Below are 26482 nucleotides of genomic sequence, written 5' to 3'. Positions count from 1 at the left end.
TCTCTCATTATAGACTCCTTTCTCATTATAGGCCCCTGAAGCAGTAGCAGATCGTTTTGGAGCCATAATGAAGGGCTTGACTATGCACAAAGATAAACACAAAAGAGCACAAAAGTTAACTCTTTACACAGCAAAACACGTTGATGCTGAATGAGCGCGACGAGACTTCCTGGTTAACACTGCATTTAGCATGCAGGAACTTAACTGTGTGCTCTGATTGGTTAGCTTCTCAGTCATCCGCCAATAGCGTCCCTTGTATGAAATCAACTGGGCAAACCAACTGAGGAAGCACGTACAGGATGTAAAAAGACACATTGTCCACAGAACCCGCGAAGCAGCGAAAAATCCGCGTTATATATTTAGTTATGCTTTCATATAAAATCCACGATAGAGTGAAGATGCGAAAGTCGAAGCGCGATATAGCAAGGGATTACTGTACAGGTTAAAACTTGGCCCTTTTTTTTTTTGAAGGTGCACGCCCAGTACTGGCACACGAGTCGTATTCCAAACAAAGGTCGTATACCAAGCAAAATATACAGTATATAATATATATATGTTTTGTCTACATTAGGTAATGCTCTAGATACACAATTTGCTTGCTATCAGCCTCATTCTGGTACCTGCTAGTAGTAAAATACATGTCTGCATAGGGCTTTTTCCAAGAGCCACACTTACCTGTCACATAAGAGATGACCATCTTAGTTCAGCTGATTACATTAAATTGAACCTGTGTCAGTAAGTGAGTAAGCCCTTTAATGAACCCACAAATGGTCAGTCTTTCTCATTCTTTACCTCCACCTCTTTCTTTCTCTTTGTCCCTCACCACGTGTAATAGAACAAGTAGGTTCAGAAAATGGATGGATTGATGGACTTACTTAAAATGCCAATGTTTTCAAGCATTACAAACTAGATTTTAGCTATGTTTTTTAGAATAATGAGAATACCAAGAATGTTGGTTTAGCATCATTAACACACTACCAAACATCTGTACTTTATTCATAAACATATGCATAAATATGTCAGCTACCATAAAAATTAAACAGGTGAATAGCACTAATAAAATTAGTCAATGTATTTTTCTATAATTTATTTCATTATGGGGTAAAAATGAGCTAGAACCCAATTCACCAACATAACACACTGACACTTCTTTGGTATTGTAAGAGAAAAATATGGAAAAAAACAAACATGGAAATGGAGGGAATGTGCAGACCTCAACAGCAGGTATATACGGGTATTGAACCCAAGATGCTAAATCCACAAAGCAGAATACTAACTACTGCACATCAGGCTGACCATACTACAATCTTAAAAAAAGCAAACAATTTAAAGATTCATTTTCTCTCACCTTAGAGTATCTTGGACATGTATTATGTGTGTATATATATATATATATATATATATATATATATATATATATATATATATATATATATATATATACACATATATATACACATATATACACACATATATACACACACACGCATGCATCAAGGTTTCTCTGGCACTTTGAAAACAGTTCACCATGTTATCTTGCAGTTTTGTGAAAAACAACAACTGAATATAATTTTAAACTGCATTTCATTACTCAGCTATCGTCATTATATAATCAAAATGTCAAGCTTCTTTGAATTTATTTTTTGTCCATCAAGTCTTTCATTTTCAGAAGCTTTTTTCCCTTTTTTACTCATTTTCCTAAAACACACTCTCTTATTATTAATCAGCATAATTTATTTGCATTTTAAACCTTCTCTATCATGGTAGATCCTTTTGAATAGATGGCAGCCAGGCATAAATTAGGATGCACTTCACTAATCCAAGGCTACAAAATTTTCTAAGGGATGAGTAATTTTGCTATATTATAGTCCAGAGAGAACCAACATTTCTTTACCTTTACTAATTACTCTGAATTAAATTTTATTTAGTGCCTTTTTGTATATGGTGAGAAATATTAAACACAAAAAAAACTCAAGGTCAAGGGGTTTTCTATTAGGTGTTATAGATTAAAATGCATTGCATTAGGGATACGATTCTAACATTCATTTCAGTCAAATAAAAGGAGAATAATATGTTACAGAATTTAATGGCAATACCTAATATTACAACATGAAAAGGCAACATACATCACCACAACAAACTACAAATAAGGTAGGGTGTCTGCTCGTCTTATAACTTTATGACCTTTGAATATCTGCTGTATCTTTACTGTAACATGGTGATGAGAATTGCACAAAATACTCCAGACAGAATTTCATTGGTGAATTATACAGTCTGAGCATAACATCCCTTGATTTACATTCAACAGTTTTTACCGTGCATTGCACTGATCAAAACGGATACGTAATATGTATTATCTCCAAACATGTTCTAGCATTCTAACAAGTCTCTCTCAATCTCTCTTTTTCATTTTTAATTTAATTTGAAGACATCTTGCTTATGCATTTCATCCATTCTTTCCAGAACTGGGTCAAACTTGAGTATCTGTATTTTGGGAATTGTGTTAGTCATCAACGTAAATAAAACAAAGAGGGGGAATTCCTGTCATTGTAACAGTAAATGGACCAGGGATAATAGCAAAGGGTTTATAAAAAATATGATCATCATGCTACCTGATCCATATTAACATGTGCACATAAAAATGTATTCACTGCATTCACTGTCCCACAACTAAAACATCAATACTTTCACTAAATCACTAAAACACTAAATCAAAAAAACGTAACATTAGTATACAAGTTCCACTAGGGCCCAACTGATCATATCAAACATCTGTTTGAAAAGCCACTCTCTTGACCGACACAGAAATTCATTTTACAAATAAGGTAAATGAACTGAGCCTTAACAATTTATATGCTAAACAATTCCATGTGCTAACTTTCACCTACATTTATCCTATCCAGGACTGACAATAAGGCACAATGTTATAGAGGATCCATAAAGTCATTTATGTACTTATTGTTATACTTCAAGGTTCACAAATTTCCCTTTAAAATTCTGTATTCTATGTTTTTCTAAGTTTCCCCCCACTGCCAATATGGCCGTAGTACGCACAAGATTTTAACTTTGTAATCAAGATCGTCTTTGTTTTCAAAGGTCAGGTGTTTATCCAGTGAAAAACAGTAGAAGGTTTGCTTTCAAACAGTTGCAGGTAGTCTCTGCCTCAGTGATTGCTTTCTAGAGCACTCAATTTGAGTGCTCACAGATGCATTCGCCATTATTCCAACATTTGTTGACATGAAATTCAAATTGTAATTCAGTCCGATTTTTAAAATGCCTCACCTGTCAGTTTTTGAAAGAGCAGAGGTTTATCAAAGGCACAGAGATTTTGCCTCCGCACTGCAGCACCAGATGACACTTCTTATATAAATAAGCTTACCAAACTGCCTACCTGGACTTGTCAAATGAAAAGTTGTTGCTTCGAGTGCATCAACATGTTATACATCCTTGCAAAGCAGGTAGGTTTAATTTTACACAAAACTGTAATGAAAAATAGTGTTATAGTTTGTTTTTTTTTGGTGACACCATTTGTGTATTACATCATGGTCATTACGGTCTGTTATGATGTGTGATAAAATCCATTAAATATATACTGATTACTTTGAAGAATTAAAATATCTGCAAGTCAAGAAACTGCATATATATTATAGGCTGACATTTTTCAGAGTATCAAGTCATTTGGCTCAGCTCATGAGGAAAAGCAAAATCTGTTCGCTCTCAAACAGCTTTTTATTTAGGCCAATTACCATTTTAAATGTCAATACAAATTTTCCAATATTATAAATGCTTCCCTTATTTTGCTTATGTTCTTAAAATGCTCTCAAATGCTACTTATTTTGCTATGGTCACTCATCTTACCTTCAAGCCTATTTTCTTTGCTTTTGGGAGTCTGGGAGATATGCACCTTTAAGAGTTCTAGTAGACAGGTACTCTCTCTTTCAGACTTCTAAATGAAACTGGTAAAGCATTTAAAAGACAAAAAAAATCTAAAATACATAAATCCTATTGCATGCACTCTCTTGACTGTATAACAATAATAATCTATATTAAATTGTGCATATTACAAGCAGGTACAGCAAAACCATGATTATCTGAGGCCATGATGGATAAAAGAAAATACGGATAACAGAACATCTACTTTAAAAATTATATACAGTAGATTAGTTTAGCGAATACTGTGGTAGGCTGGTGCCCTGCCTGGGGTTTGTTTCCTGCCTTGCACCCTGTGTTGGCTGGGATTGGGTCCAGCAGACCCCCCATGACCCTTTAGTTAGGATATAGTGGGTTGGATAATGGATGGATGGTTTAGCGAATAGTCAGATTTATTTACAAAACAAAACTAAATTAGCAAAATATAGTATATTATTAACAAAATTAATTAATTCATATAATATTGTAACAACTAGTTTAATGAACAAATACAACTCAGAGGTACTAGAGTTTTCTATGTTTTACTTGGAATCTTCGTTCCATAACAAATGGTGCCCTGTCTTATCTTGAGTTACAGAGCACACCACCAAAACAATAAATTAAAATAGTGTTTCCCAACCTTTTTTGAGCCATGGCACATATCTCTCTATTATAAAAAAAAAATCATGTGGAATGAATGACTAGGAGACGATACGTAATCTTCATGTTAAGATCATGAAAGACAAATACAAGAACCGCGAGACGAAACAGAATGGGCAAAAAAAAAAAAAAAATTAAGTAGTGTAAAGGGAAGCAGAACACACAGACACAGGTGTCTCAGTTCATATAAAGCATATAAAGGACAATACGTTATAAATGAAATGTCGACGAATAAATGATTGCATTAGTGCAAAAAAAAAGGAAATTAATCATCAGGACCAAATGTAATTGAAAAAACAGTAGGACAAAGCGAGGTCAGAAATTAAAGGAAAGGAGCAAAAAACAAAGTCTTTTTGCATTCGCATCATTCAATGCACAAAACTTCGATTTACACAATAATTGAACATACGCTATGTCAATCTGTGGACCCGCAACAGTTAAAGCAACGACAAGTTTAATTTCAAAGAAAACCCAATTCAGTCAGGTGTATATTTATGATCACGGAGAAGTGATCACAGTGCGAGCAGCAGAGACACAAAGTAGCAAAAAGGACAGCAGCTGGACAGGCTTTAAAAAGATTGAAGGGCAGTGCGACGGCAGCCCCTCCCCCACCGCGTGCAGCGTTATACATCCTGCAAGAAAGAATTTAACCACGACCGGGGCCAGAAATAAAGGACAAGTATTGGTTTTACAACGTCATGCGAGACCAGGCAGTGAGCCATCATTTAAAACAAGTCCATAGACATCTAACCTAGCAGTTGTTGGATTGCTTTTGTCAGACAAGCATCATGTGCTCCCAGTTCTTAAAACAACCACATGCGACAAGCAGAAGAGGCAGCTCGCAAGCAGCAAAAAGACAGCAAATGATCCAAAGGCATATTCTTAGCATGCGTTCAGCCATCCAAACCCACCCCCCCTTCGAAACACGAGCAGCATTATACATCTGGCAAGAAAGAGATGTAACCACACACAGGGCCGGAATTAAAGGACAAGTATTGTTTTTACAAAAGGTTTTTTTTTTTCTAGGGATAATTTAGAATTGCCAATGCACCTAACCTGCATGTCTTTGGACTGTGGGAGGAAACTGGAATACCCAGAGGAAACCCATGCAGACACGGGTAGAACATGCAAACTCCATGCAGGGTGGATCCAGGAAGCAGTCTACTAACTGCGAGGCAGCAGCGCTACCACTGTGCCGCCCATCAATTTTTACAAAAGTTTTTAAAATAAAAGTGAAAATAATGCATATGTAACAATTCCCAAGAAAATAACAATATCTTTAAACTGTATATTGCCTGCCTAAGGTAAAGTTATCCCTGATGGAGGATCACAGGAATTGTGGTAAAAGAGGGGTCCTTTCATCGGATTAGCGCTATTTCAGATGTGGAATGACAAAAATGGGGGATGCAGCTTGATGAATGACGTCTCCAGGACTTAAAACAAATCCAAATCATATAATGTGATATCATCTCATGAAATTCTACTCCGTACTTCTAGAATTTTTATTTTTATACTGTATTGAGGATTTATTCTATTCTGTGCATTGAAATGTATTATATTGTATTGACCACCTTCTTTTTGACACCCACTGCACACCCAACCTACCAGGAAAGGGGTCTCTCTTTGAACTGCCTTTCCCAAGGTTTCTTCCATTTTTTCCCTACAAGGGTTTTTTGGGGGAGTTTTTTTCTGGTCTTCTTAGAGGGTCAAGGCTGGGGGGCTGTCAGGAGGCAGGGCCTGTTAAAACCCATTGCAGCACTTCTTGTGTGATTTTGAGCTATACAAAAAATAAACTGTATTGTATTGTATATCCGGTAAACCAAACACGGGGGTGGGCGAGCGAAGCCCCCTAGTTTTACATTAAAAAAAATCTCATGTCGCACCACCAACCAAAAATGTCACAAAAAGTATATGTAATGAAATATAATGATCTTCTAGTTTCAATTTACTCACAATTTACCTGGGCCTGTTTAGTTGAACACAACGCTGATATACACGCAGGAATTGAAGAAAGACACACACGAAGATCTTCTTCAACAGCTCCGAGTCTCACTCTCTCTCTATTTTTAGTTTTTATAGCAGTCATGCTTGAAAAGCCAAGCTTGCATAGGTAGGTTGTGGAAAATGGGAGCAGGGCTGAAATAGCGCTGCTCGCTAGAACAGGGAACTCCTTGGCATCAGTCGGCCAAAAACTGTTCAAAAGGTAGATCAGCAAAGCTCTGCTTTAAACCATGATTTTCTCTCAGTACAGTAATTTCCTCCTGCTACTGCAAAGTCATGTCCTTTCCAACTGCAGTTGAGCTATATGGGTTCCCTACCCAGTCAAGCCAATCAGTGGAAACTGAAGGGAAAAAAATGACAACTTCTGTTCAAGAGTTTTCAAATGCTTGCCTACTGTCTCTCACAGTGCAGCAATGTTGATACCTTGCCATTTCTGGGTGTGCTGGAACATGTCAAGGTTGGTACTTTCACATGTTGTTGCCAGAGCTGCACCTTTGAGCGTAATCCATTTATTTTATCTGCACTTGTGAGCAGGTTTTAATTTCGGCCTTGCATCTATGTGTTCAGGTCATTCAAACGTTGAAATATATTCGTCAGACATGCCAGTCTTGCACACCACTCATCACTTGAAAGCAACTTAGCGTCATCACACCTCTCATTTGTCAAAAACACTTTTAGTTCCTCCCGCAGCTCATACACACAGGCTAAAACTTTGCCACGGGACAACGACTGGACCTCCGTATGCAGCAATAGCACTTTATGCTCTGCTCCCATTTCCTCACACAATGATGCAAACATGTGACTTTTACCAGGTCTTGTCTTCACAAACTTTAACATGCGCACAACATTGTCCAATACAGGAGCTAGGTCTGCTAGTAATGTCTTTACAACGTGTGTCTCACAGTTCAGAAAACAATGTGTCGCTAAAACATCTGGATGTTGCTCTTTCACTCTGCTTACAAATCCTTTAGTGTGCCCGAACATGGCGGGTGCTCCATCAGTGCAAACACTTATGCAGTTTTCCCATGTAAGTCCTCTGTGATCAAGGTACTCTGATACAACTCACAAAATTTCCTCTCCTGCTGTACTTTCTGGCAATTCCTTGCAAAACAGGATTTTTTCTCTGATGGTGTCTCCATCTACATAGCGCACATTTGCCAAAAGTTGTGCACGTCCACTGATATTCATAGATTCATTGAGTTGCAATGCAAATTTTCCACTGACATGCAACTTTTCCAAAATGATCCTTTCAGTGTCTACAGACATGTCATCAATACGTCTGGCAATTGTATTATCTGAGAGAGGGACTTGGGCTATATCTTTAAGAGTGCCAGGGCCGAGCATCTCATTTACAGGCAGGTAGTATTAATGTGTGGCTGTTTTGATTTGGCGATGAGTTCAGCAACTTGGTAGCTAGCTTTGAGAGGTCTCTCATTTGTCTTTGTGGTTTTCCTCACTAAAGCTGTCTTTTTCTCAGTCTGTTCACGAAGTTGAATAAAACAGACTGTGTTCTTGTTTTGAACGGACGGGTGTTTTGTTTGGAAATGGCATTTATGTTTACTAGGAACCATAGCACTGTTGTGCAGCTTTTCCCCACATACCAAGCATAACGGAATTAGCTTGGTTGGTTCTCCGGTAAAAGTAAATCCAAAGGAAAGATAACTTTCATTGTATTGCCTTGAGCTCACCTTTTTTGCTTTCTTCTGACCACTACTCATATTAGGGCCTTCATCTGGGTCACAATTTTCTCCAGGACCCAGTATGGATTGTATACTTTTTCTTTTCAGATATTTATCCATCGCTATCACTGCTGTCGCATCCAAAGCATCACTAATTCTATTGTTTGAATGGCAACAGGTAGATACACAGATTAATTAGCCAACTGCTGCCACCTAGTGGAAGAGTATTTAATTGTTCTGCCTGCCACTGTTGCATAGACAACAAAGACAAATTATTTGCAGAAAATAAATAATAATTTTCAGATCAATTAAGTGAAATTGGATAATTTTCCACAGTACACCTGATGATCTCTCACTGTGCCACCGCGGCACAGTGGTTGGGAATCACTGAATTAACTGGTAGGGAAAACTATCTTTTATCTCCTGCCAGTTAACGTTCTTTTTTTCCTCTGTACCGCAAACACTCCTGCTAATTGCCTCCTGATTCCCTACTCACAACTTCCTTCCACCACACCTTCCTTTTCCTCCTAACTTCACCTGTCGCTCATCTCCTAAAAGGCATGTCCTCCCCTTACACAGCAGAAGCCCTTCACCCAGTCCCATAACTTACAGCTATCATTCCATCCTTTCTGCTCCCACACAGCACATCACAAGTTGCCTGCAACAAAACATAATACAGGGGGTCCTGGGCTTACGACACAGTTCCAGTCCTACAACAGTGATGTAACCCGAATTTTGGTGTCAAAACAAAAAGTCAAAACACACCCTAGCCTAAGTTGCTTACCTATCCTAATACTTAAACATATCATCAATATTGGTACAATATGTATCATTAATCTGTCATATTTGCTGCCCACATATCAATATCATTATCGATCTAAAAAAATCCATAGCAGTAAGCCCCTAATAGTCACAAGGTTTACTGAATACCAAGATAATTCGCAATTTACATAAACTCTTTTGTAACAAACCACTTTTCAAACCAAGTTTGTCATATACAGGTAGTCCCCAGGTTACGGACATCCGACCTATGACTTACGAATGGGGTCGGGCAGCTCCCAGCAGCAAGCGGTGACCCATGGTCCATAGTCACCGGAGCCACAGCTATCACTCGTGTGCAGGACGGAGGCTTGATGGGGGCGGATCGCTGCCCGCCCATCACACACAACTTCCCCGTTCATTCTCGATGGCCAGCTGCAAGCAGTGACCCGGCTGTGGCTGAACAGAGACCATTGAGGGTGAATGGGGTGGCGGTGGGAGTAGCATTGTAGTGTGCCTCGTGTGGCTGCCTGTTGAATGGGGGCAATGGTGGGCGATTCACTACCCGCCTTTGGCTGTACCGTGTTCATTCTCAGTGGGTGGACGCTGCAGGCAGCATATTGTAGTGGAGGTGACTGTGTGGTGGGCGAGTGATGAACCCACCCTCGCCGCCCACATTAATTCGTACATGTTACGTACATAGCAGGAATGTGTCTCTCATTCAGTACATCAGATGTGCTGACGACGGGTGCCTTCCTGCTGTGATAGTGTGTACAGTGCTGTGCAGAAGAGCTCATTTTAACCTTTTGTCTTCACCCTTCAAGAATGCCTCTAAAACACAAATCTGAGGCAAGTGCTGGTGATACAGTAAAGAAGAGAAAAATCATCACCATGGAAAATAAAGAAGAAATAAATAGGTCAGAGAGAGGTGAAACTCCATTATTCATTGGCAGAGCACTTGGTTAGTCGGTCAACAATTGCATTTATTAAAATACTGTAAATGTGCCTGTTCCAGCTTACATACAAATTCAACTTAAGTACAAACCTACAGTCCCTATCTCGTACGTGACCCAGGGACTGCCTGTAATCACTTTGTCAGGTTTGTAATATTTTGTGTTATGATATTTATTGTGGAAATTTCAAATGTCACACACTGGATGCTTTAATTTTCCAAATAACTCCTTTCCTTTAGATTTTTTTTTCAATTTTAATGCTACCCTTCCAATGTCAAACTGGTAAGTGTAAGATTATTATTGTTGTTATTGTTATTATTTTAGAATTTCTACAATATATCCTTTGTTACGTTATTTTCAATCCACCTCACATAACCATAACCTTATAATCAGTCTTGCTATTGCTTATACCAGTCCACAATTAGCCATTGAATTGGACTGTTAAATTTAAACATAATATTTTTACATCAAATATCCAAACAACCTAAATTTAGCATTTGTTAGTTATTTTTTTAGCAATTAAGTAGGCGGTTTTAGTTGCATTACTGACTGTGTCTCTGCAATTATGTCTTTCCATGAATATAACAGCAGTCATATCCTTAGATATAACAATTTATGTTTCAGTGTATCACGATTCACAGTTGCCTAGCTAATGTGGAAGTTTGCAAAAAAAAAAAATTATTAAATGTATTTTATTTTGGATTGAACATATAGAGTAGTTGATATTGTTTTAAATAAATGTTCAAAAGGCAGATTCTTCCACAGTTGGATCCAGTCTTGCACTTAGCCCATAGCAGCATTGTAGTGAACAGCTAAGAAAATGGATGGAGGGTTGGCTAGACAAATATGTCCATGCTCATAATAATTAGAGGATATGCACAGTGTTTTATGAAATAACTAAAGATCTCCATATTGCTTCAGCTCACTCAAATGCATGACACTACAAGAAAAAACATTTGCAACTGACAGTTAATTTGGTAATATCATACCCTCAATGCATGAGTATTTTTATTTCTCAACTAATTCCATAAAGAGATAAAAATGGCAATAATGAAAGGCTTTTTTGTTATTAAACAGCAGAGGGATTTTCCCACTTTATTAAGTTAAACCGATTTTTACATAGGTGTGATACCCATAATTTTGCTCAAAAATTTAAGCCCGGATGATAAAACTTCAGAATTAAGATGAGGTATATACTAAAACTCTAAGAGGTGTAATTTGAATGCTGAGTTCACCTTCTTGCACTCAAGAGTTCAAGATACAATATTGTTTGAAAACCTTATTATTTGAAACTATGCAAAAACTATCAGAATTAGAACTGCATTAATATTAGCAAGAAAATAGGACTCTTCACACACATACGTCACAGTACATAAATAACTGCAAAGGAAGGTTGGAGTCTTGAAAAAAGTTTTTCAGCAGTTGGAACACCTATGAGTGATAACAATACAAAGCCCACATTATTTGTAATTCCCAATACACAGTAATTTATCATCCATCATGTATAACAAGCCAAACACCAGTTACATTGATCACACAAGTGCAAGGTGGCAGCAGTAAGCACTCAAGCTAAAACACACTGAAAATCAATATGCAACACTGAATATGCATATGAAAATTGAAAAATGTCTCTTTAATGCCTCAGCCTACGACTACATGACTATTTCAAGTTAAAAAGGAAAGAACACAGATCTAAAAATATGGATTCTGTTTTATGTGATGTGGCGGAACAATTAGTTTTTCATAACAGTACTTTTCATTATGGCATGGGATGCTTTTTTATATACAGTGCTTCCGGAAAGTATTCACAGCACATCACTTTTTCCACATTTTGTTATGTTACAGCCTTATTCCAAAAGGATTAAATTAATTTTTTTCCTCAGAATTCTACACACAACACCCCATAATGACAACGTGAAAAAAGTTTACTTGAGGTTTTTGCAAATTTATTAAAAATAAAAAAACTGAGAAATCACATGTACATAAGTATTCACAGCCTTTGCTCAATACTTTGTCGATGCACCTTTGGCAGCAATTGTAGCCTCAAGTCTTTTTGAATATGATGCCACAAGCTTGGCACACCTATCCTTGGCCAGTTTTGCCCATTCCTCTTTGCAGCACCTCTCAAGCTCTATCAGGTTGGATGGGAAGTGTCAGTGCACAGCCATTTTAAAATCTCTCCAGTGATGTTCAGTCAGATTCAAGTCTGGGCCACTCAAGGACATTCACAGAGTTGTCCTGAAGCCACTCCTTTGATATCTTGGCTGTGTGCTTAGGGTCATTATCCTGCTGAAAGATGAACCGTAGCCCCAGTCTGAGGTCAAGAGCGCTCTGGAGCAGGTTTTCATCCAGGATGTCTCTGTACATTGCTGCAGTCATCTTTCCCTTTATCCTGACTAGTCTCCCAGTTCCTGCCGCTGAAAAACATCCCCAAAGGATGATGCTGCCACCACCATGCTTCGCTGTAGGGATGGTATTGGCCTGGTGATGAGCGGTGCCTGGTTTCCTCCAAACGACTCCTGGCATTCACACCAAATTCAATCTTTGTCTCATCAGACCAGAGAATTTTGTTTCTCATGGTCTGAGAGTCCTTCAGGTGCCTTTTGGCAAACTCCAGGCGGGCTGCCATGTGCCTTTTACTAAGGAGTGGCTTCCGCCTGGCCACTCTACCATACAGGCCTGATTGGTGGATTGCTGCAGAGATGGTTGTCCTTTTGGAAGGTTCTCATCTGTCCACAGAAGACCTCTGGAGCTCTGACAGAGTGACCATCGGGTTCTTGGTAACCTCCCTGACTAAGGCCCTTCTCCCCCGATCGCTCAGTTTAGATGGCCAGCCAGCTCTAGGAAGAGTCCTGGTGGTTTCGAACTTCTTCCACTTATGAATGATGGAGGCCACTGTGCTCATTGGGACCTTCAAAGCAGCAGAAATGTTTCTGTAACCTTCTCCAGATTTGTGCCTAGAGACAATCCTGTCTCGGAGGTCTACAGACAATTCCTTTGACTTCATGCTTGGTTTGTGCTCTGACATGAACTGTCAACTGTGGGACCTTATATAGACAGGTGTGTGCCTTTCCAAATCCTGTCCAATCAACTGAATTTACCACAGGTGGACTCCAATTAAGCTGCAGAAACATCTCAAGGATGATCAGGGGAAACAGGATGTACCGGAGGTCAATTTTGAGCTTCATGGCAAAGGCTGTGAATACTTATGTACATGTGCTTTCTCAATTATTTTTATCTATACTAAAAAAAGGCAAAGCTCTGACTGACTGACTGACTGACTCACTCACTCATCACTAATTCTCCAAGTTCCCATGTGGGTAGAAGGCTGAAATTTGGCAGGCTCATTCCTTACAGCTTACTTACAAAAGTTGGGCAGGTTTCATTTCGAAATTCTACGCGTAACGGTCATAACTGGAAGTTATTTTTCTCCATATAATGTAATGGAGTTGAGCTGGATGGCCATGGGGGGCGGAGTTTCGTGTGACATCATCACGCCTCCTACGTAAGTACGTAGAGAACAAGGAAGACCTCCAAACAGCGCTGAACAAAAAACGCCATTTCACAATTGAGAAGGCAGAAAAAGATTATGAAGCAAGTGATGCATGCAAGCGTATTCATAAATACAAGCATATTCATAAGTACAGCTACTGCGGAAACAAAGCACGGCGTGAACCGTAAGTTTACATTAAGTTTATAGACACACTCCCGCTGCCGTTTGCCATGCCTACGACGAATGACGGTATTCGCGACATACAAGTTTACTGAGAAGACACGAGGTATAAAAGAGACTTTGGATCACTTTGTAACGGAATTAAAATTGCTGTAGCAAGAAACGTTTAAGTGCCGGGTCTTAGCTACCATTAAATAAACACATCCTCCAAATACGAACCTCATTGCAAGAAATAATGATGATCAAATCCTTGATGACAGCAACACTCACAAAACAATTACTGTATATTGACAATCATGTTACGTTATTTTTAAAATGTTTCCTTTTCTTAGCACAAGCACAGCTGAGAAGCTTCGATGCATGTACTCCATAATGCGTTAAAAAAAATAACGCATTCAATTCCAAGCAAAGGGGAACTTTTGTCAATGCATTATTTCCTGGTACATCGACAGTACCGCCGCTCCCTATACGCAGAGTACGCAGTCTGCGTAGGGCACCAACTCCCAGGGGGGCACCATCCCAGCTGCTCAAAAATCGTTTTAATATATTATAATAATAAATTAATATTAGTAATATACAAATAAACAAAAATATAAATGTATATATTGCATTTTACAGTGAACGCAGAGTAGGCTAAGCACACGTGATGATGTGCGCGCCCTCACCTCTGTTACGGTTGCCTATTTGGCCAAAAATGATAGTAATTGAACAATATGCCTGCTCCTGGAAAGAGACATCAACAGTCCGGCGCCAAGAAACGAAAGAAAAAAAAAGCCCAAGATGAAGCCCGTGCATGTACCCAAATCTCTGGATTGCTCTGCGCATAGCAGTGACGCTCCCTGTAACTGTTGCCTCTGCTGAGTGAAGTTTATCTAAAATGAGGCTCATCAAAATGTACTTGCACTCATCTATGGAACAAGAGCGCATGAGTGGTCTGGCAATTGTCAGCATCAACTCTGAATTAGCAAAGGCTTTATCATATGAAGAGCTCATTTACGACTTTGCCTCAAGAAAAAGCAGAAGTGTGCCTTTGTAAATTTTGAACTTTGGAAAGCTCCAGTAGATGACAGTGTTGATTTTATTTCAGTTTATTATTGTTTATTTTATTTATTATAAATGTTTTATTTAAAGTGTAATTTTAGTTTGTATTTTTTGCTGTAGAGCTACAATTGTAATTTATACATGATACAATTTATTTATGTATTTACTTTTATTTGAATAAAGTTCTATTTTGGCCCCTATAGTAGGTGTTTTTTTTATTATTTTATTTTTACTTCCGTAATATCTGGGGGAGGGGGCACAAAAGTAAATTTCTGCTTAGGGCACCCATTTGGCCAGCAGCGGCCCTGTACATCGATTACATTGATGCACACTGAAAAGCAGGCAAAATTAGATGCATTACAGAAAGCAGACTTTGTGGCTCTAACTGGGGATCATTGGACTTCCGTGACCGTTAGTAATTCTAATTACATCTAATTACAAAACGTTCAATGATCACACTGTTTTAGCCTAATGTACAAAATAATTTTGGCTAAGGTTACTCAGAGTTTAAAGATGAAGCTGGTCAAATTACCTTTTATGTTTCTGCCTTATTTTTTTAAGAAGAAAAACTGCACTTTATGTTGAAATTTTGGTTATTATTATTTAAAGACAATACCATTCTGAAAATGTACTTAAAGTACTTAGAATACCACTTTATTTTTAAGTCTGCCCAATTTTAGCCAGGGATGATATTTTTGTTTCTGTTTTGAATTGAAATGCAGTTTAAAAGCATTTTTTTTCAGAAATTAAAAGAACTTGAGTTTACAATATTCATGTCCCTGTCTATTATTTGATTCTGTCGCCCACTAAAAACCTTTTAAATTAAAAAAAACATTTGCGATTTGGGGCAAATTTTCATGTGTGATTACATACGATTAATCAAGATTAATTATTACACAGCCTCTAATTAATTAGATTAATTGTTTTAATCAAGTCCCGCCCCTAATATATATATATATATATATATATATATATATATATATATATATGTATATATATGTATGTGTGTATATATATGTTTATATGTGTGTGTATGTGTATATTATATACAATATTGTCAATCATGTTACATTATTATTAAAATGTTTCCTTTTCTTTTTCATTACTTCTTTAACACACTACTTCTGTGCTGCGAAGAGCGGGTATTTTGCTAGTTTTTAATAAATTTGCAAAAATCTCAAGTAAACTTTTTCACGTTGTCATTATGGGGTGTTGCGTGTAGAATTCTGAGGAAAAAAATGAATTTAATCCATTTTGGAATAAGGCTGTAATATAAAATGTGGAAAAAGTGATGTGCTGTGAATACTTTCCGGACGCACTGTATTTGTAAAGGTACTATTTTAAATTGCATTCTTGTGTAAATTGTTGGAACATCCTAAAATGTAGGTGGTGGCATCCGATAACACTTAAACCATGTAGCAATTCTCATTAATTTGACGTCACAGTGATTAAGTGAAAAATGTTGGGCATATTCGTGTTTACTTACCTCTACTATGCTTCACACAGGCAACCCCATCTGTGCTCTCTTGGAGGTTTTGTTCAACTGAAGACTTTCATACTGACTACCATGAAACTACCAAGTCTACATCACATAAAAGTTATTTTTCATTTGCTGTTTCAGTATTTTTTGCAAGCTCATCTGTAACTTTACTTCTTTTATTGAAGGAGTTCCTACCTGAAATACCCAGTACTGCATTGCATTCTTGAATTGCCTTCACTGTAGCAACCTTTTCTTTGTTACTGTGATAAGCCCTCTCTGGCTTCACACCAGCAGTACTGCATTAAGTTGATAAAATGAGCCATTCGGCTGTAATAAGATTATAAGAAAAACTTCTTGCTTTGGATCTCATTATGAAATGTTCATAATGAAAGTTTTAATCTACTGTACAAAAAAGACATGGTTGGTTTAGCGGTACATGAAAAAAAAAGGTTTGGGAAAAAAAGGAACTTATTTATTGCGAGATTCCTTCAGCTATTTTTCTGTTTGTGAAGAATAACACTTGCATCTACTTTAAAATAAATTCTCAGGTTAGGTAAATCAGAATTTGCCAAAACAAATGTGGGATACAGTAGGGTGTACTCGGTTTAGGTTCTTTGATGTATAGGAGTAATTGTCTTAACCCATATCTTTCACCCAATTATCATCGCTTGCATATATGGCTAGCGATGAATTGCAGACTTTCAAATCATTCTGTCTTTATTACAAGTTTACTGCAGGCAATGCATTTTTCACATCAACAGAACAACAAAAAAGGAAAAGAAGCACAAACAACTAACCACTAACTAGAAAATTTTATTTCCAAACCACTCAGGAATGTTACTTACAGCATCACTGACAGCTACACTATAATTTACAAAAAAGGGCTTAAAAATTCACAAAAGAATACTTTCAAATGTTTTTTAGCTTGACTTGCTGGACTGTGGTTTGTCACATGATCTTTTGCAGAATGCATATATGAGTAAAGCAAGCTATATAGCACATGTTGACTTCTAACAATGGTGTAAGGTTTGCGATCAGAAGAAATTAAACTAGTGTTTTCTGTTTTGCACATAACCTACAGTATGTGAATGGTGATTATAGTGAAGCCAGCATCAGAAATAATTGAGACAGAAGTATGGTCAATAATGCCCCCAAATGAAACAATTTTGTCAATTAATCTGCAAGAACAAGTGAGAAAAAGTCCCAAACATATCAGCCATAATATTAACAATTTAATATGCATGACTGTCCTATCAAAACGTACACAACATTTTTATACAGCTTATTGCTGTATGCAGTAGAGAATATTTTTAAAAACACTTGGTAGTAGAAAAAAATATATATTTATGTAGTTCATATGAATGTATATTGCATAAATTTGAATTTCATTTAGTTGTATACACTGCAGATAACAGACAGTTTATCCCACAAGAAACCCACAAACGTCACAGGAGAAAAAATAAGCAAATATGAGAGATATGAAAATCTGTCACCTCACTTGGGCTGTCAGATTGAACATCTCTATTCAGATGTAATTCTTATTTTTAAAACGGTCTTATTCAAAGACAAAAGTTGACACTCAATTGTCAAAGAATGAGACGGTCAACAGCTAGCCTCTACCAGGGGACAAAAGCAGTTGTTTGTTTCACCTGCACTCTCTTTCACATCAAGTTACTCAAGACACCCTATGCAAATCTGCTGATCTGTTTTTGAACTTCACTTCCACAATCAGACTTTTTATAATGTTGAATGGTTAGCTTGTTATCTTCATTACTAAAACTTACAGTCAGGCCCCTTCATAATGAAATGTGTTTTGTTTTTGTTTTAATCCCATTGCTCTGCACTTTGATTTCTAAGCAGTTTTTCTAAATACTTCTCCTGTTCCCTAAAAGTATCATTTTCCATCCATTTCTATCCCATTTACTCCTAAACTCGAGATGCTTTAAAACCCTGACTTTAAATAGTCTCGTCTGCCTCATATGCCCCCACAAATAAGTTTTACATGGCTACAGGCTTGATAATTGGTGCCTAAAACAATGGTATGCATTTCAAAATATTCAGGACACCTTTACTAAAACATTGTTTTATATATAAAGAAGAAAAAAGAAGACCTATTGTGCAGACCCTAACTTCGTACAATGGCGATCCCCTAAGTCACACAGAGCTGCTTTCCCAGGCGAGTCCACAGATGGCAACTGACTTTTTATTCTTAATATCACAATATAAATGGTACCCTGCCATTGCTCATTGGACACCTACAAAATAATAATACAAGTCCAACTTCCATCTGCCAGCCTTTTTTTTTTTTTTTTTAAACTTTGCTTGCTATTCTCATCCTGTCTCTATCTTACTAACATGACTTATATTATTCCTGATACACACACTGCCTGTACCTGTTTGGCAGCAAGACACATCGTATTATGTTTGCACTACAGGACTCCAGCTGAACACTGCAAGTAAGACCAATTCAACAGTGTCATAAGCACTTCATGATTTACAGACAGACACACGAGTAAAGAAAAGTAAAATTATTAATAATAATGTAGCAGAGTGCTGTGCCAGCACTTGTGACTTTTAGGGATTTTGGCTCCTTTTTGTAGGCATTTTTATAGCTTGCTGTCCTGAGGGGAGAAAAAAAAATGGTGGACCAGACACTCAGCATTTTGTATATTTAAATATAACAGTTGCACAAGTACCACTGTTTGTGTCTTTGTCACAGCAACTATTACTATAATGAAGTATAAAAAAAGCACTTGCAAACTTACATGTAATGTCCAGAAATGTTAACCTAAATTTCTTATTACATATTAGGGAGAACCCTGCAAGAGTTTCACATTGCCACAATTTCTTCAGTATCACAATATCTGCAGATGAGGTTTACCCCAAATATACAGTCCCAAAGGCAACTAATGATGTGAATACAGGAAAGTATTTGATATTTGTTGTCCCAGTTAGGAATGCAGTTAACAGAGGGAATAAAATTGCAAATAATCTTGCAAAGCTCACACTCCAAAAGGTAAGCTGCAAGTGTTTGATTAATATAACCTGGCTTTGGCTTCTTACAGTGAGATCTTGCAGCGCTATGTAGGATAAAGATCAGTTTTCTGCAATCTGTTGTTCATGCAAACTCAGGTATACAGTACACCCCCAAAATTCAAGGGGTTATGTTCCTAGAGCACCAGTGAATTGTGTAAAACCGCGACTTTTGGATGGTTAAAAAAATGCCTTTTAAATGCCTATTTTTATAGTGTAAACCCTAAATACAGTATGTCCATAAAGCACTTTAATTTCGTTGCAAACTCATCTTAATACATTACCTTAATACATTACCTAAAAACAGAATGCAAAGGTAAACCTGTATACTGTACTGCTATGTCTCCCACATTGCTAGAATGTAAAATACCAATGTTACTGCTATACGTACTGTAATTCACGCAAGCGCGTTTTCTTTGGTATGCGCTACCGTTTTCTTTGTTAAAAGTAGAGTAAATACATAATACTGTAATTTCATTTAATTAAAATACAGTTAAATGTATGGGTACTCACCAATGATGAATGATATTGATGATGATGAAGCAGCTGAGCAGTACGATGCAGAAGATTTAAAACTCCTCGGGTGGCACTTCTTCAGGTGCTTCAGGAGGAGTCATCTTTGGACAGGTCTTTTTTTGGTGGGGTTTCGTGCTGGCTTTTCTTTATAGGTTTCAGGAACAATGCGATGGGAAGTTGCTACATTCTCTCCTGTAGCAAACTGCTGGTACAATTTCTGTGCTTTCTCACGGATGATGTTACTGTCCAAGGAGATGTTCTTCTTCCTGCAGTCGGTGATCCACAATGCCAAGGCAGATTCCATCCTGACAATATTTTTCTTCATTACCTTTTTGGCACTATCACAGAAACTTACAGAAATGGTACTCCAAATAGCTGCTTCGTTCTTCTTTATATAGTGTGCGGTGCTTTCATTAATGCCATAGTGGCATGCTACTGCAGCATAAATTTTTAGTTCCCCGAGCAAATCCAGTAGTTTAACCTTCTCCTGGAGTGTTTTAAACTTCTTCTGGCACTAAAAAGTCTTAGAAGGTGCAGGGCGATTTGGCGACATCTTGTTTGTTTAAAAATAACAAAATGAATACAATAACAAAACGGAAAACACGAGGACATTCAGCTGGAGTCATGTCACAGGGCAGCAATCAATCAGCAGCAAGAGAAATGAATAACGCTCTCAGATTGGCTATTTTCACCATCCCAAACAGTGTTTCCTGCAGCAGTTACTTCCTGTTCTCTTTACAGCACAGTACTGCCACGAAAAAAGCCATAAAAAAATTGCGAAGGATATTGGCGATTTCCGCTAACAATTAATAGTTAGGTTCTAAGGAAAAATCCGCGAACGACTGAGTCCGCTAACCCTGAACTGCGACTTCGTGGGGGTCCTGTATTTGTTATGAAACGAAAATACTGTGATCATGCATCAGCTTCCCAAGAAAAAAAAAAATCCAGTGCCCCCAAAATGATAAATTTGCCCTAGCACCGACCTTGCTTGACAGTTAATATACATATTGTAATTTTAACAGCCATTTATAGATGGAGCACAGGTACCAAGAGAGTTTTGTTTCTGTTTGCAGTGTATTTTATGCTCATAAGAATTACTTATGAATGCTTTGAAATTGCTTCAGTTTTTTCTTGTCTGGCTTCTGACTCACCAGCATGAGAAAACTCAAATATACGATATTCTGTCCAACTTGCCTAGTTATACAAGATGTCAAGCTTTTTTAAAATTTTAATGGAATTCAAATTTCAATACTTGTCTGGATGGATTCAGATAAGGTTTTTAAATTATATAGTATCTTGAACTCTGATTCATTGTAAGTTGGAAAACTGAGCATTCATATTTACACTTAAAGTTTTAGCATACAGAATTTCTATCCTGAATACAGCAATGTGCAGCTAGCAAGCTACCTGTTCGCCGAGTGCAAAATCCTTTTAAGTCACTCACATTATCCAGGTGATGCCACCAAGGTACAAGGTACAGCATCTATTTCAGATTTAAGGCCTTGATCTTCATTCTAGCTTGTTAATCAAGTGTGTGTAAGACTCTAACTGGAAGACTACTGGTAATGTTATTTTCATTAAGTAGTCAAGCCACTACTTGCTAATTATTATAACATATACTGGCCTGAAGCCATCAAAGATTAGCAGAATTTTCCTACAATATGCTTTGCAAATAAAAAATAGAAAGGAAAGGCAGGATGAACTAACAATATTCCTAACATTAAATCATTATGGGTGTTAGATATCACTAAAGGTATTTTCCACTTATTATGACAAGCCAAGTTGTGTATAAGCCTCTCTTCTGAAGATTTATCTGCACAAAGCAGTACTCACAAAGTGAGGCAAGTTGGATGAAAAATGTACTGTATTCGCTAATGTATTATGCTAATTATCTATAATAATGTGCAACTAGCAAATATACACCAAGAATAGAATACACCAAAATCACTGATGATTACTTTTTTTAAATACTTTTTTAAGCCATTTCGGCGAGGCACGGCAACTCGATGATTAGCATTGCTGCCTAACAGATACAGAATCTTGGGTTTGAATCTCTGTATGGAGTCTGTACCTTTTCCATGTGTCTGTATTTCTTTTTTCTCCAGGTATTTCAGTGTTTCTCCCAAATCCTACAAATGTGTTTATTGAGTTTGGTGGTAAATCTAAATTGGCCCCATTGGACTATGTGCCCAAGATGGACTCGTGACTTGTCCTTGGTTGGTTCCTACATTTTTCAGAATGCTCCTAGAATTGCCTAAAACCCATGTGACCCTGAAATAGATTAAGCAGGTTTTATCAAATATATTAGGCATTCGCTTCGAATACTTCTTAGTTCCAGAGAGTTACCCAAGTTGGTCTGAAACCGCTTGTCATTAAAAAAAAAAAGTCTACAATTATTGCTCTCAGTCCAAAATTTTAGAAATGCTTCAAACGTTTCCTCAACCAATCATACAGAGCTGAACAGTTCACAAAGGGGATAGTGAGCTAGTACTGGTGTCCATGTTGTGCTTTAAATAAAATGAAGTTGTAATTTACTTGCTAAATTACTAAAATTGTACAGGTCTTTTTTTAATGTGCAAAAGAATACTCTTCACTCAGGTGCTATAGTAAACAAACATAGCTTGAAATCAAATGCCAAGTACACAAGGAACAAACATTACAGAATATAGCCTTGCATGTCCATAAAAAAGCAACTTAAAAAAAAATAAAAACTTTGAACTTCAAAATACCTCAGAAAAGGCAGTCCAGCTGCATAGAATTTACCAAGTGCAGGAAACATTAAAAGGGCTTCCTCATTTTACAACTTGCTTTTTAGTGTGAAGGGAATACTACACATGCTGGCAGCCCAGACACACTCACCCGCTCCTCATTACTGGAAACGTTTTTAACTGAATTACTTTTACCTCTTTTCCTCTTTCTAGGCCAATCTGCAGCTAACATTGTGGAATTAACCTTCTGTAGACCTTTGTCTGCAATGTATTATGCTTCAAATCCCAAACCAAACTTAGCAACTGAAAATGCTCCAAAAACAAAGCTGCAAGTATACTGTACAAAAATGTGATAAACCTAAATAATTTGCAAAATACAAAAAGAATCAAACATAAAAACATATAAAATGTGCATTTTGGTGTAAAAATTTGCATTTCTCAAACACTGAAAGAACCATTAACAGCAATAATACTCATTGATTATATTTTAAATAGTTTACGTAATTCTTCATCCACAGTTTAAAGAAACAGAAGCATATAAACATTTACAACTTTTTAAAATAAGTCTGTGGCACAAATACAATAAGACCAAAAAGCAATATGCCATCACAGAATCATAGAGCTGCCTTAAGTAACTCTAAGTTGAAGAATAAATTCTAGTGAACATCTAGAGCACTTGGAAAGCATAAAATGTACAAACATACTAAAAGGGTGGAAAAACCACCTATTTATGGAGAAATAAATTTGAAGAGTTTTGAAAATACACATTGTTTTTCTTGACAAGGAGACAAATAATTCATCAACTATCACAACACTGTATCACAACTCCTTCCCACAAGAAATAAAATAATTACAGTAATATTTACTTAAAATGGTACTGAGCAAGAAAACATATTATCATAAGAAATGTTTGCTGTAGATTTTCATTTAAACCATTCCCCAAGCTGTACCTTCTAAAAACTTTTTGAACTTTTACTTTGAATCAAAACGAACTTACAGTGCAACATTTAAGAGCTTTGGATATTTGTTGTACTGTACTTGGCCAACCTCTTTTCACCTACTTGTTAATATTTAGATACCATTTCCTTTTTCATTTCTAATCAATTTACAAAGAACACCATCTATAAAGAATTAACCCAAATCAGATTATGCTTTGCATGAAAACCTGTCAGCATTTATATTTAAGAATGTTTGCAAATTTGGATTATATCTCCTTGACTCACATTGCCAACCTGCACTCTAAATTAGTCCATTCAGGAAGATCTTTGGAAACAACAAAAAAATATAACGCAATATACTGTTAATAAAGTTGCGTTAATGTTACAGACTTGTAATTTTCTTATGAATATTTAATATCTCTGTAAGAAACTACTGTGGAAATGTGATTACCGAATATATGTAAAATCTTAAGTACCTAAATACAATAAATATTTTACGCTGAGAGTTGGTAAAAACGTAGCACAAATTCCATAACATTCATGATGCAGTATATTTTTCTTATCTGAACAATTAGATACACTTTAATAATGGGATTATCAGTTAAGAAAAAACTAAAAACGTAAAAAAAATAAATCAATGCCATGCGCACATTTTAAGATGTAAGTGACCAAAAGGAGCGATACTGAACAAAGTAAGGTAGATGAGCTGTCAAAGCACACCTTCTACAACAATAGCTGAGCTCATATCAGTATTCCACGTTGTCTCAAATAATGTACAGTACATCTCACGTAATATTTGATTCTGCATTTATCGACAACAAATATCTATCAGAAAGAGAAAAAAAATTGACAACCTAAATTTTAGTGGCTGTGGGATTACTAGTGCCTTCTGACTAGCAGATTAGAAAAGAAGACGAAGTGGCCGGCTCCGCAGGAAATGTACGCCTGCGAAGCTGATGGCGTCTAGCTGAGACCAAATTCGTGCGGATTTTCCCCCCTTATACATATCAGAAACAGAGCCCCGACGTCGTGTTTACCTAAGAGCTTCCTGACCTCTTCTTCGCTCATGTAGACATTGACACTGGCGTGCGGCGAGGCCAAACTGGGAGCGCTGGGGTTGGCAAGACACACAGCAGTACTCAGCAGTAGTAGAAGAAGCAACAGGGACAGCGGCAATCCCTTTCCGCGGCTGGAGTGGAAGAAGCCCGTGCCGAGCCGGCCAGGGCACTCCGACCCCCCCGGGATCCGCATTGCCTTGTGTGAAGGCAACCCTGCAGCCGCCGCCGCGCCGATTCTTCTTTAAGAAGGAAGACAACTCGGGAGGAATGGAAGGGGGCGGAGGGGCTGCCTCCGTTGTTCACGCTGACCTCACGGACTCCCTCGCTTCTGAGACGCCAAAGTTTCCTAGTTGTTTCATATCCCGCTTGACCCCAGACTCTCCACCTTCGATCTTCCCTCGGGTGTGAGGTCCACCGTCCCGCGTACGTGCGCAAGGAAAAGACAGAAGGTAGACTAGAGTCTGTGGAGTTTAAAAGTACAGGAGAAGCAGCTGTTCTCGACACAGACACAAAAACATTCGCTGCTGTATCTTAGTTGTTAACTAAATGTAAATCCGCATGGAAAAAATCACAACAGTGTAACCCACGAAGCCATTCTGTAGCTCGCTCTTCACAGCAATCTGAGCTTCCAATCGGGAACAACGGGGGTCGTCGTACAGGCGCCTGCGCCTGAAGACTAGCACGCGCACGTTCGAGCAAGAGTTACCCGAGCGTACATGCGTGAGCTAGCGTGCACGAGCAGGAGCTTCCCTAGAAAGGGAGTAAATCTTCTTGCAATTATTGGTTGTTACAACAGCTTTCGTCTCTGTTTTATTAGTTTCTTATTTAGTTAATTGGTGTCAAAAGTGATCAATGCATTGATCTTTAAACCGAAATGGCCACAGTTCAAACACCACCGCTGGTTCTGAAACCCTAAGCGAGGAACTCCTGCGCTAATTTAAAAAATGCAGAAAGTGTTACACACTGAGAATGCTATGTAAAACACTTTGGATAAAAAGGTTGGGTAAATTAATATATTTAAAGTTAAAAGTAATACGTAGTAATATTTAAATTAAATCCATATTTTTTCAATGCATTTGTCTGAACAGCTGTGACTTTTAACAAAAACTTAATATTCACTTTAGCGTTTAGCTAATTGTCCCTAAAAGTGTATGCCAGTATCATGCCACAGATACAGATTAAATTCTGCCACAACCTAGAGCAACTAATTCTGTTTCAGAAAAATAAGAAAGTTGCAAATTGCCTAAGCAGAGCTGGTGCAAATCTAAGTCAGGCTGTCATTTTGGTGTTATTACTATTAATTTATTTAGTAGACACCTTTATTCAAAGTGACTTACAAAGCAAGTTATAATATATCCAAGACTGATTAGAAGGCGCAAGTACCAAAAGCAACAGAGGACAAGATAAAAAATAGCAAGACTGAGGACTATTACTATTGCTACTGCTACTACTATGTAATTAAACTTGCAACTAGACTAAGACAAAAATCATTATCATAAACTCTTTGTCAGTACAATAGTAGCCATAATGTAGAATAGACAATTAGCCATTCCAAAATATTTAGCGAAAAGGTGTGTTTTCAAAATATGAGTAAATTGAGTGCAGTTCAAATAGACAAAGGGAGATCATTCCACTGCTTTGGAACAAGAACAGAGAAGCATTGTCCAGTTTGGCACATGTGGCAAGAGAAGTGATGGTCAGCAGACAGGCAAATTCAGAATGGAGACTTCTTGAATGAACATATGGTGAGACTAAAGATTGGTGATATTAAGGAGCTGAACTGTAGGTCAAGACAAGAGTTTTGATATGGATCTTTGCAGCAACATAATCCCAGTGAAGAGACTGAAGCACAGAAGTAGAAGTAGTGAAACGAAGAACAGGGAAAACACCAGTGGAGCAGATACATTCTGGAGGAGATGGAGAGGGTGGATAGCAGCTGAAGGAAGCTTTGCCAGGATGTTTTTTTATAGAGAGAACAGTTTTACAGACAGCATTAAATTATTTATTTATGTTTTACCTTAATAGCACAGTTCCATGAACAAGTCCACAGCATTGCAAACAGCTAGAAATATGT

At 37.5% G+C, this 26482-nt stretch overlaps 1 protein-coding gene across 2 annotated transcripts in view; it reads right to left on the bottom strand.

The window, feature by feature from the left end:
* The window catches only part of ryk (receptor like tyrosine kinase), a 216293-nt gene extending 191251 nt beyond the window's left edge, over positions 1-25042 (bottom strand). For both annotated transcript variants that reach the window (XM_039762357.1, XM_039762358.1), the window contains exon 1: positions 24388-25042. In XM_039762357.1, coding sequence (XP_039618291.1) covers positions 24388-24601 — 214 coding nt within the window. In that variant the 5' untranslated portion in view covers positions 24602-25042. The remainder of the gene's footprint in view (positions 1-24387) is intronic.
* Between the last annotated feature and the right edge of the window lie 1440 nt (positions 25043-26482).

Source organism: Polypterus senegalus, chromosome 1 (assembly GCF_016835505.1).
Source record: "Polypterus senegalus isolate Bchr_013 chromosome 1, ASM1683550v1, whole genome shotgun sequence".
Classification (NCBI taxonomy): Eukaryota; Metazoa; Chordata; class Cladistia; order Polypteriformes; family Polypteridae; genus Polypterus; species Polypterus senegalus.
This window is presented reverse-complemented; position numbering and strand designations above follow the sequence as displayed.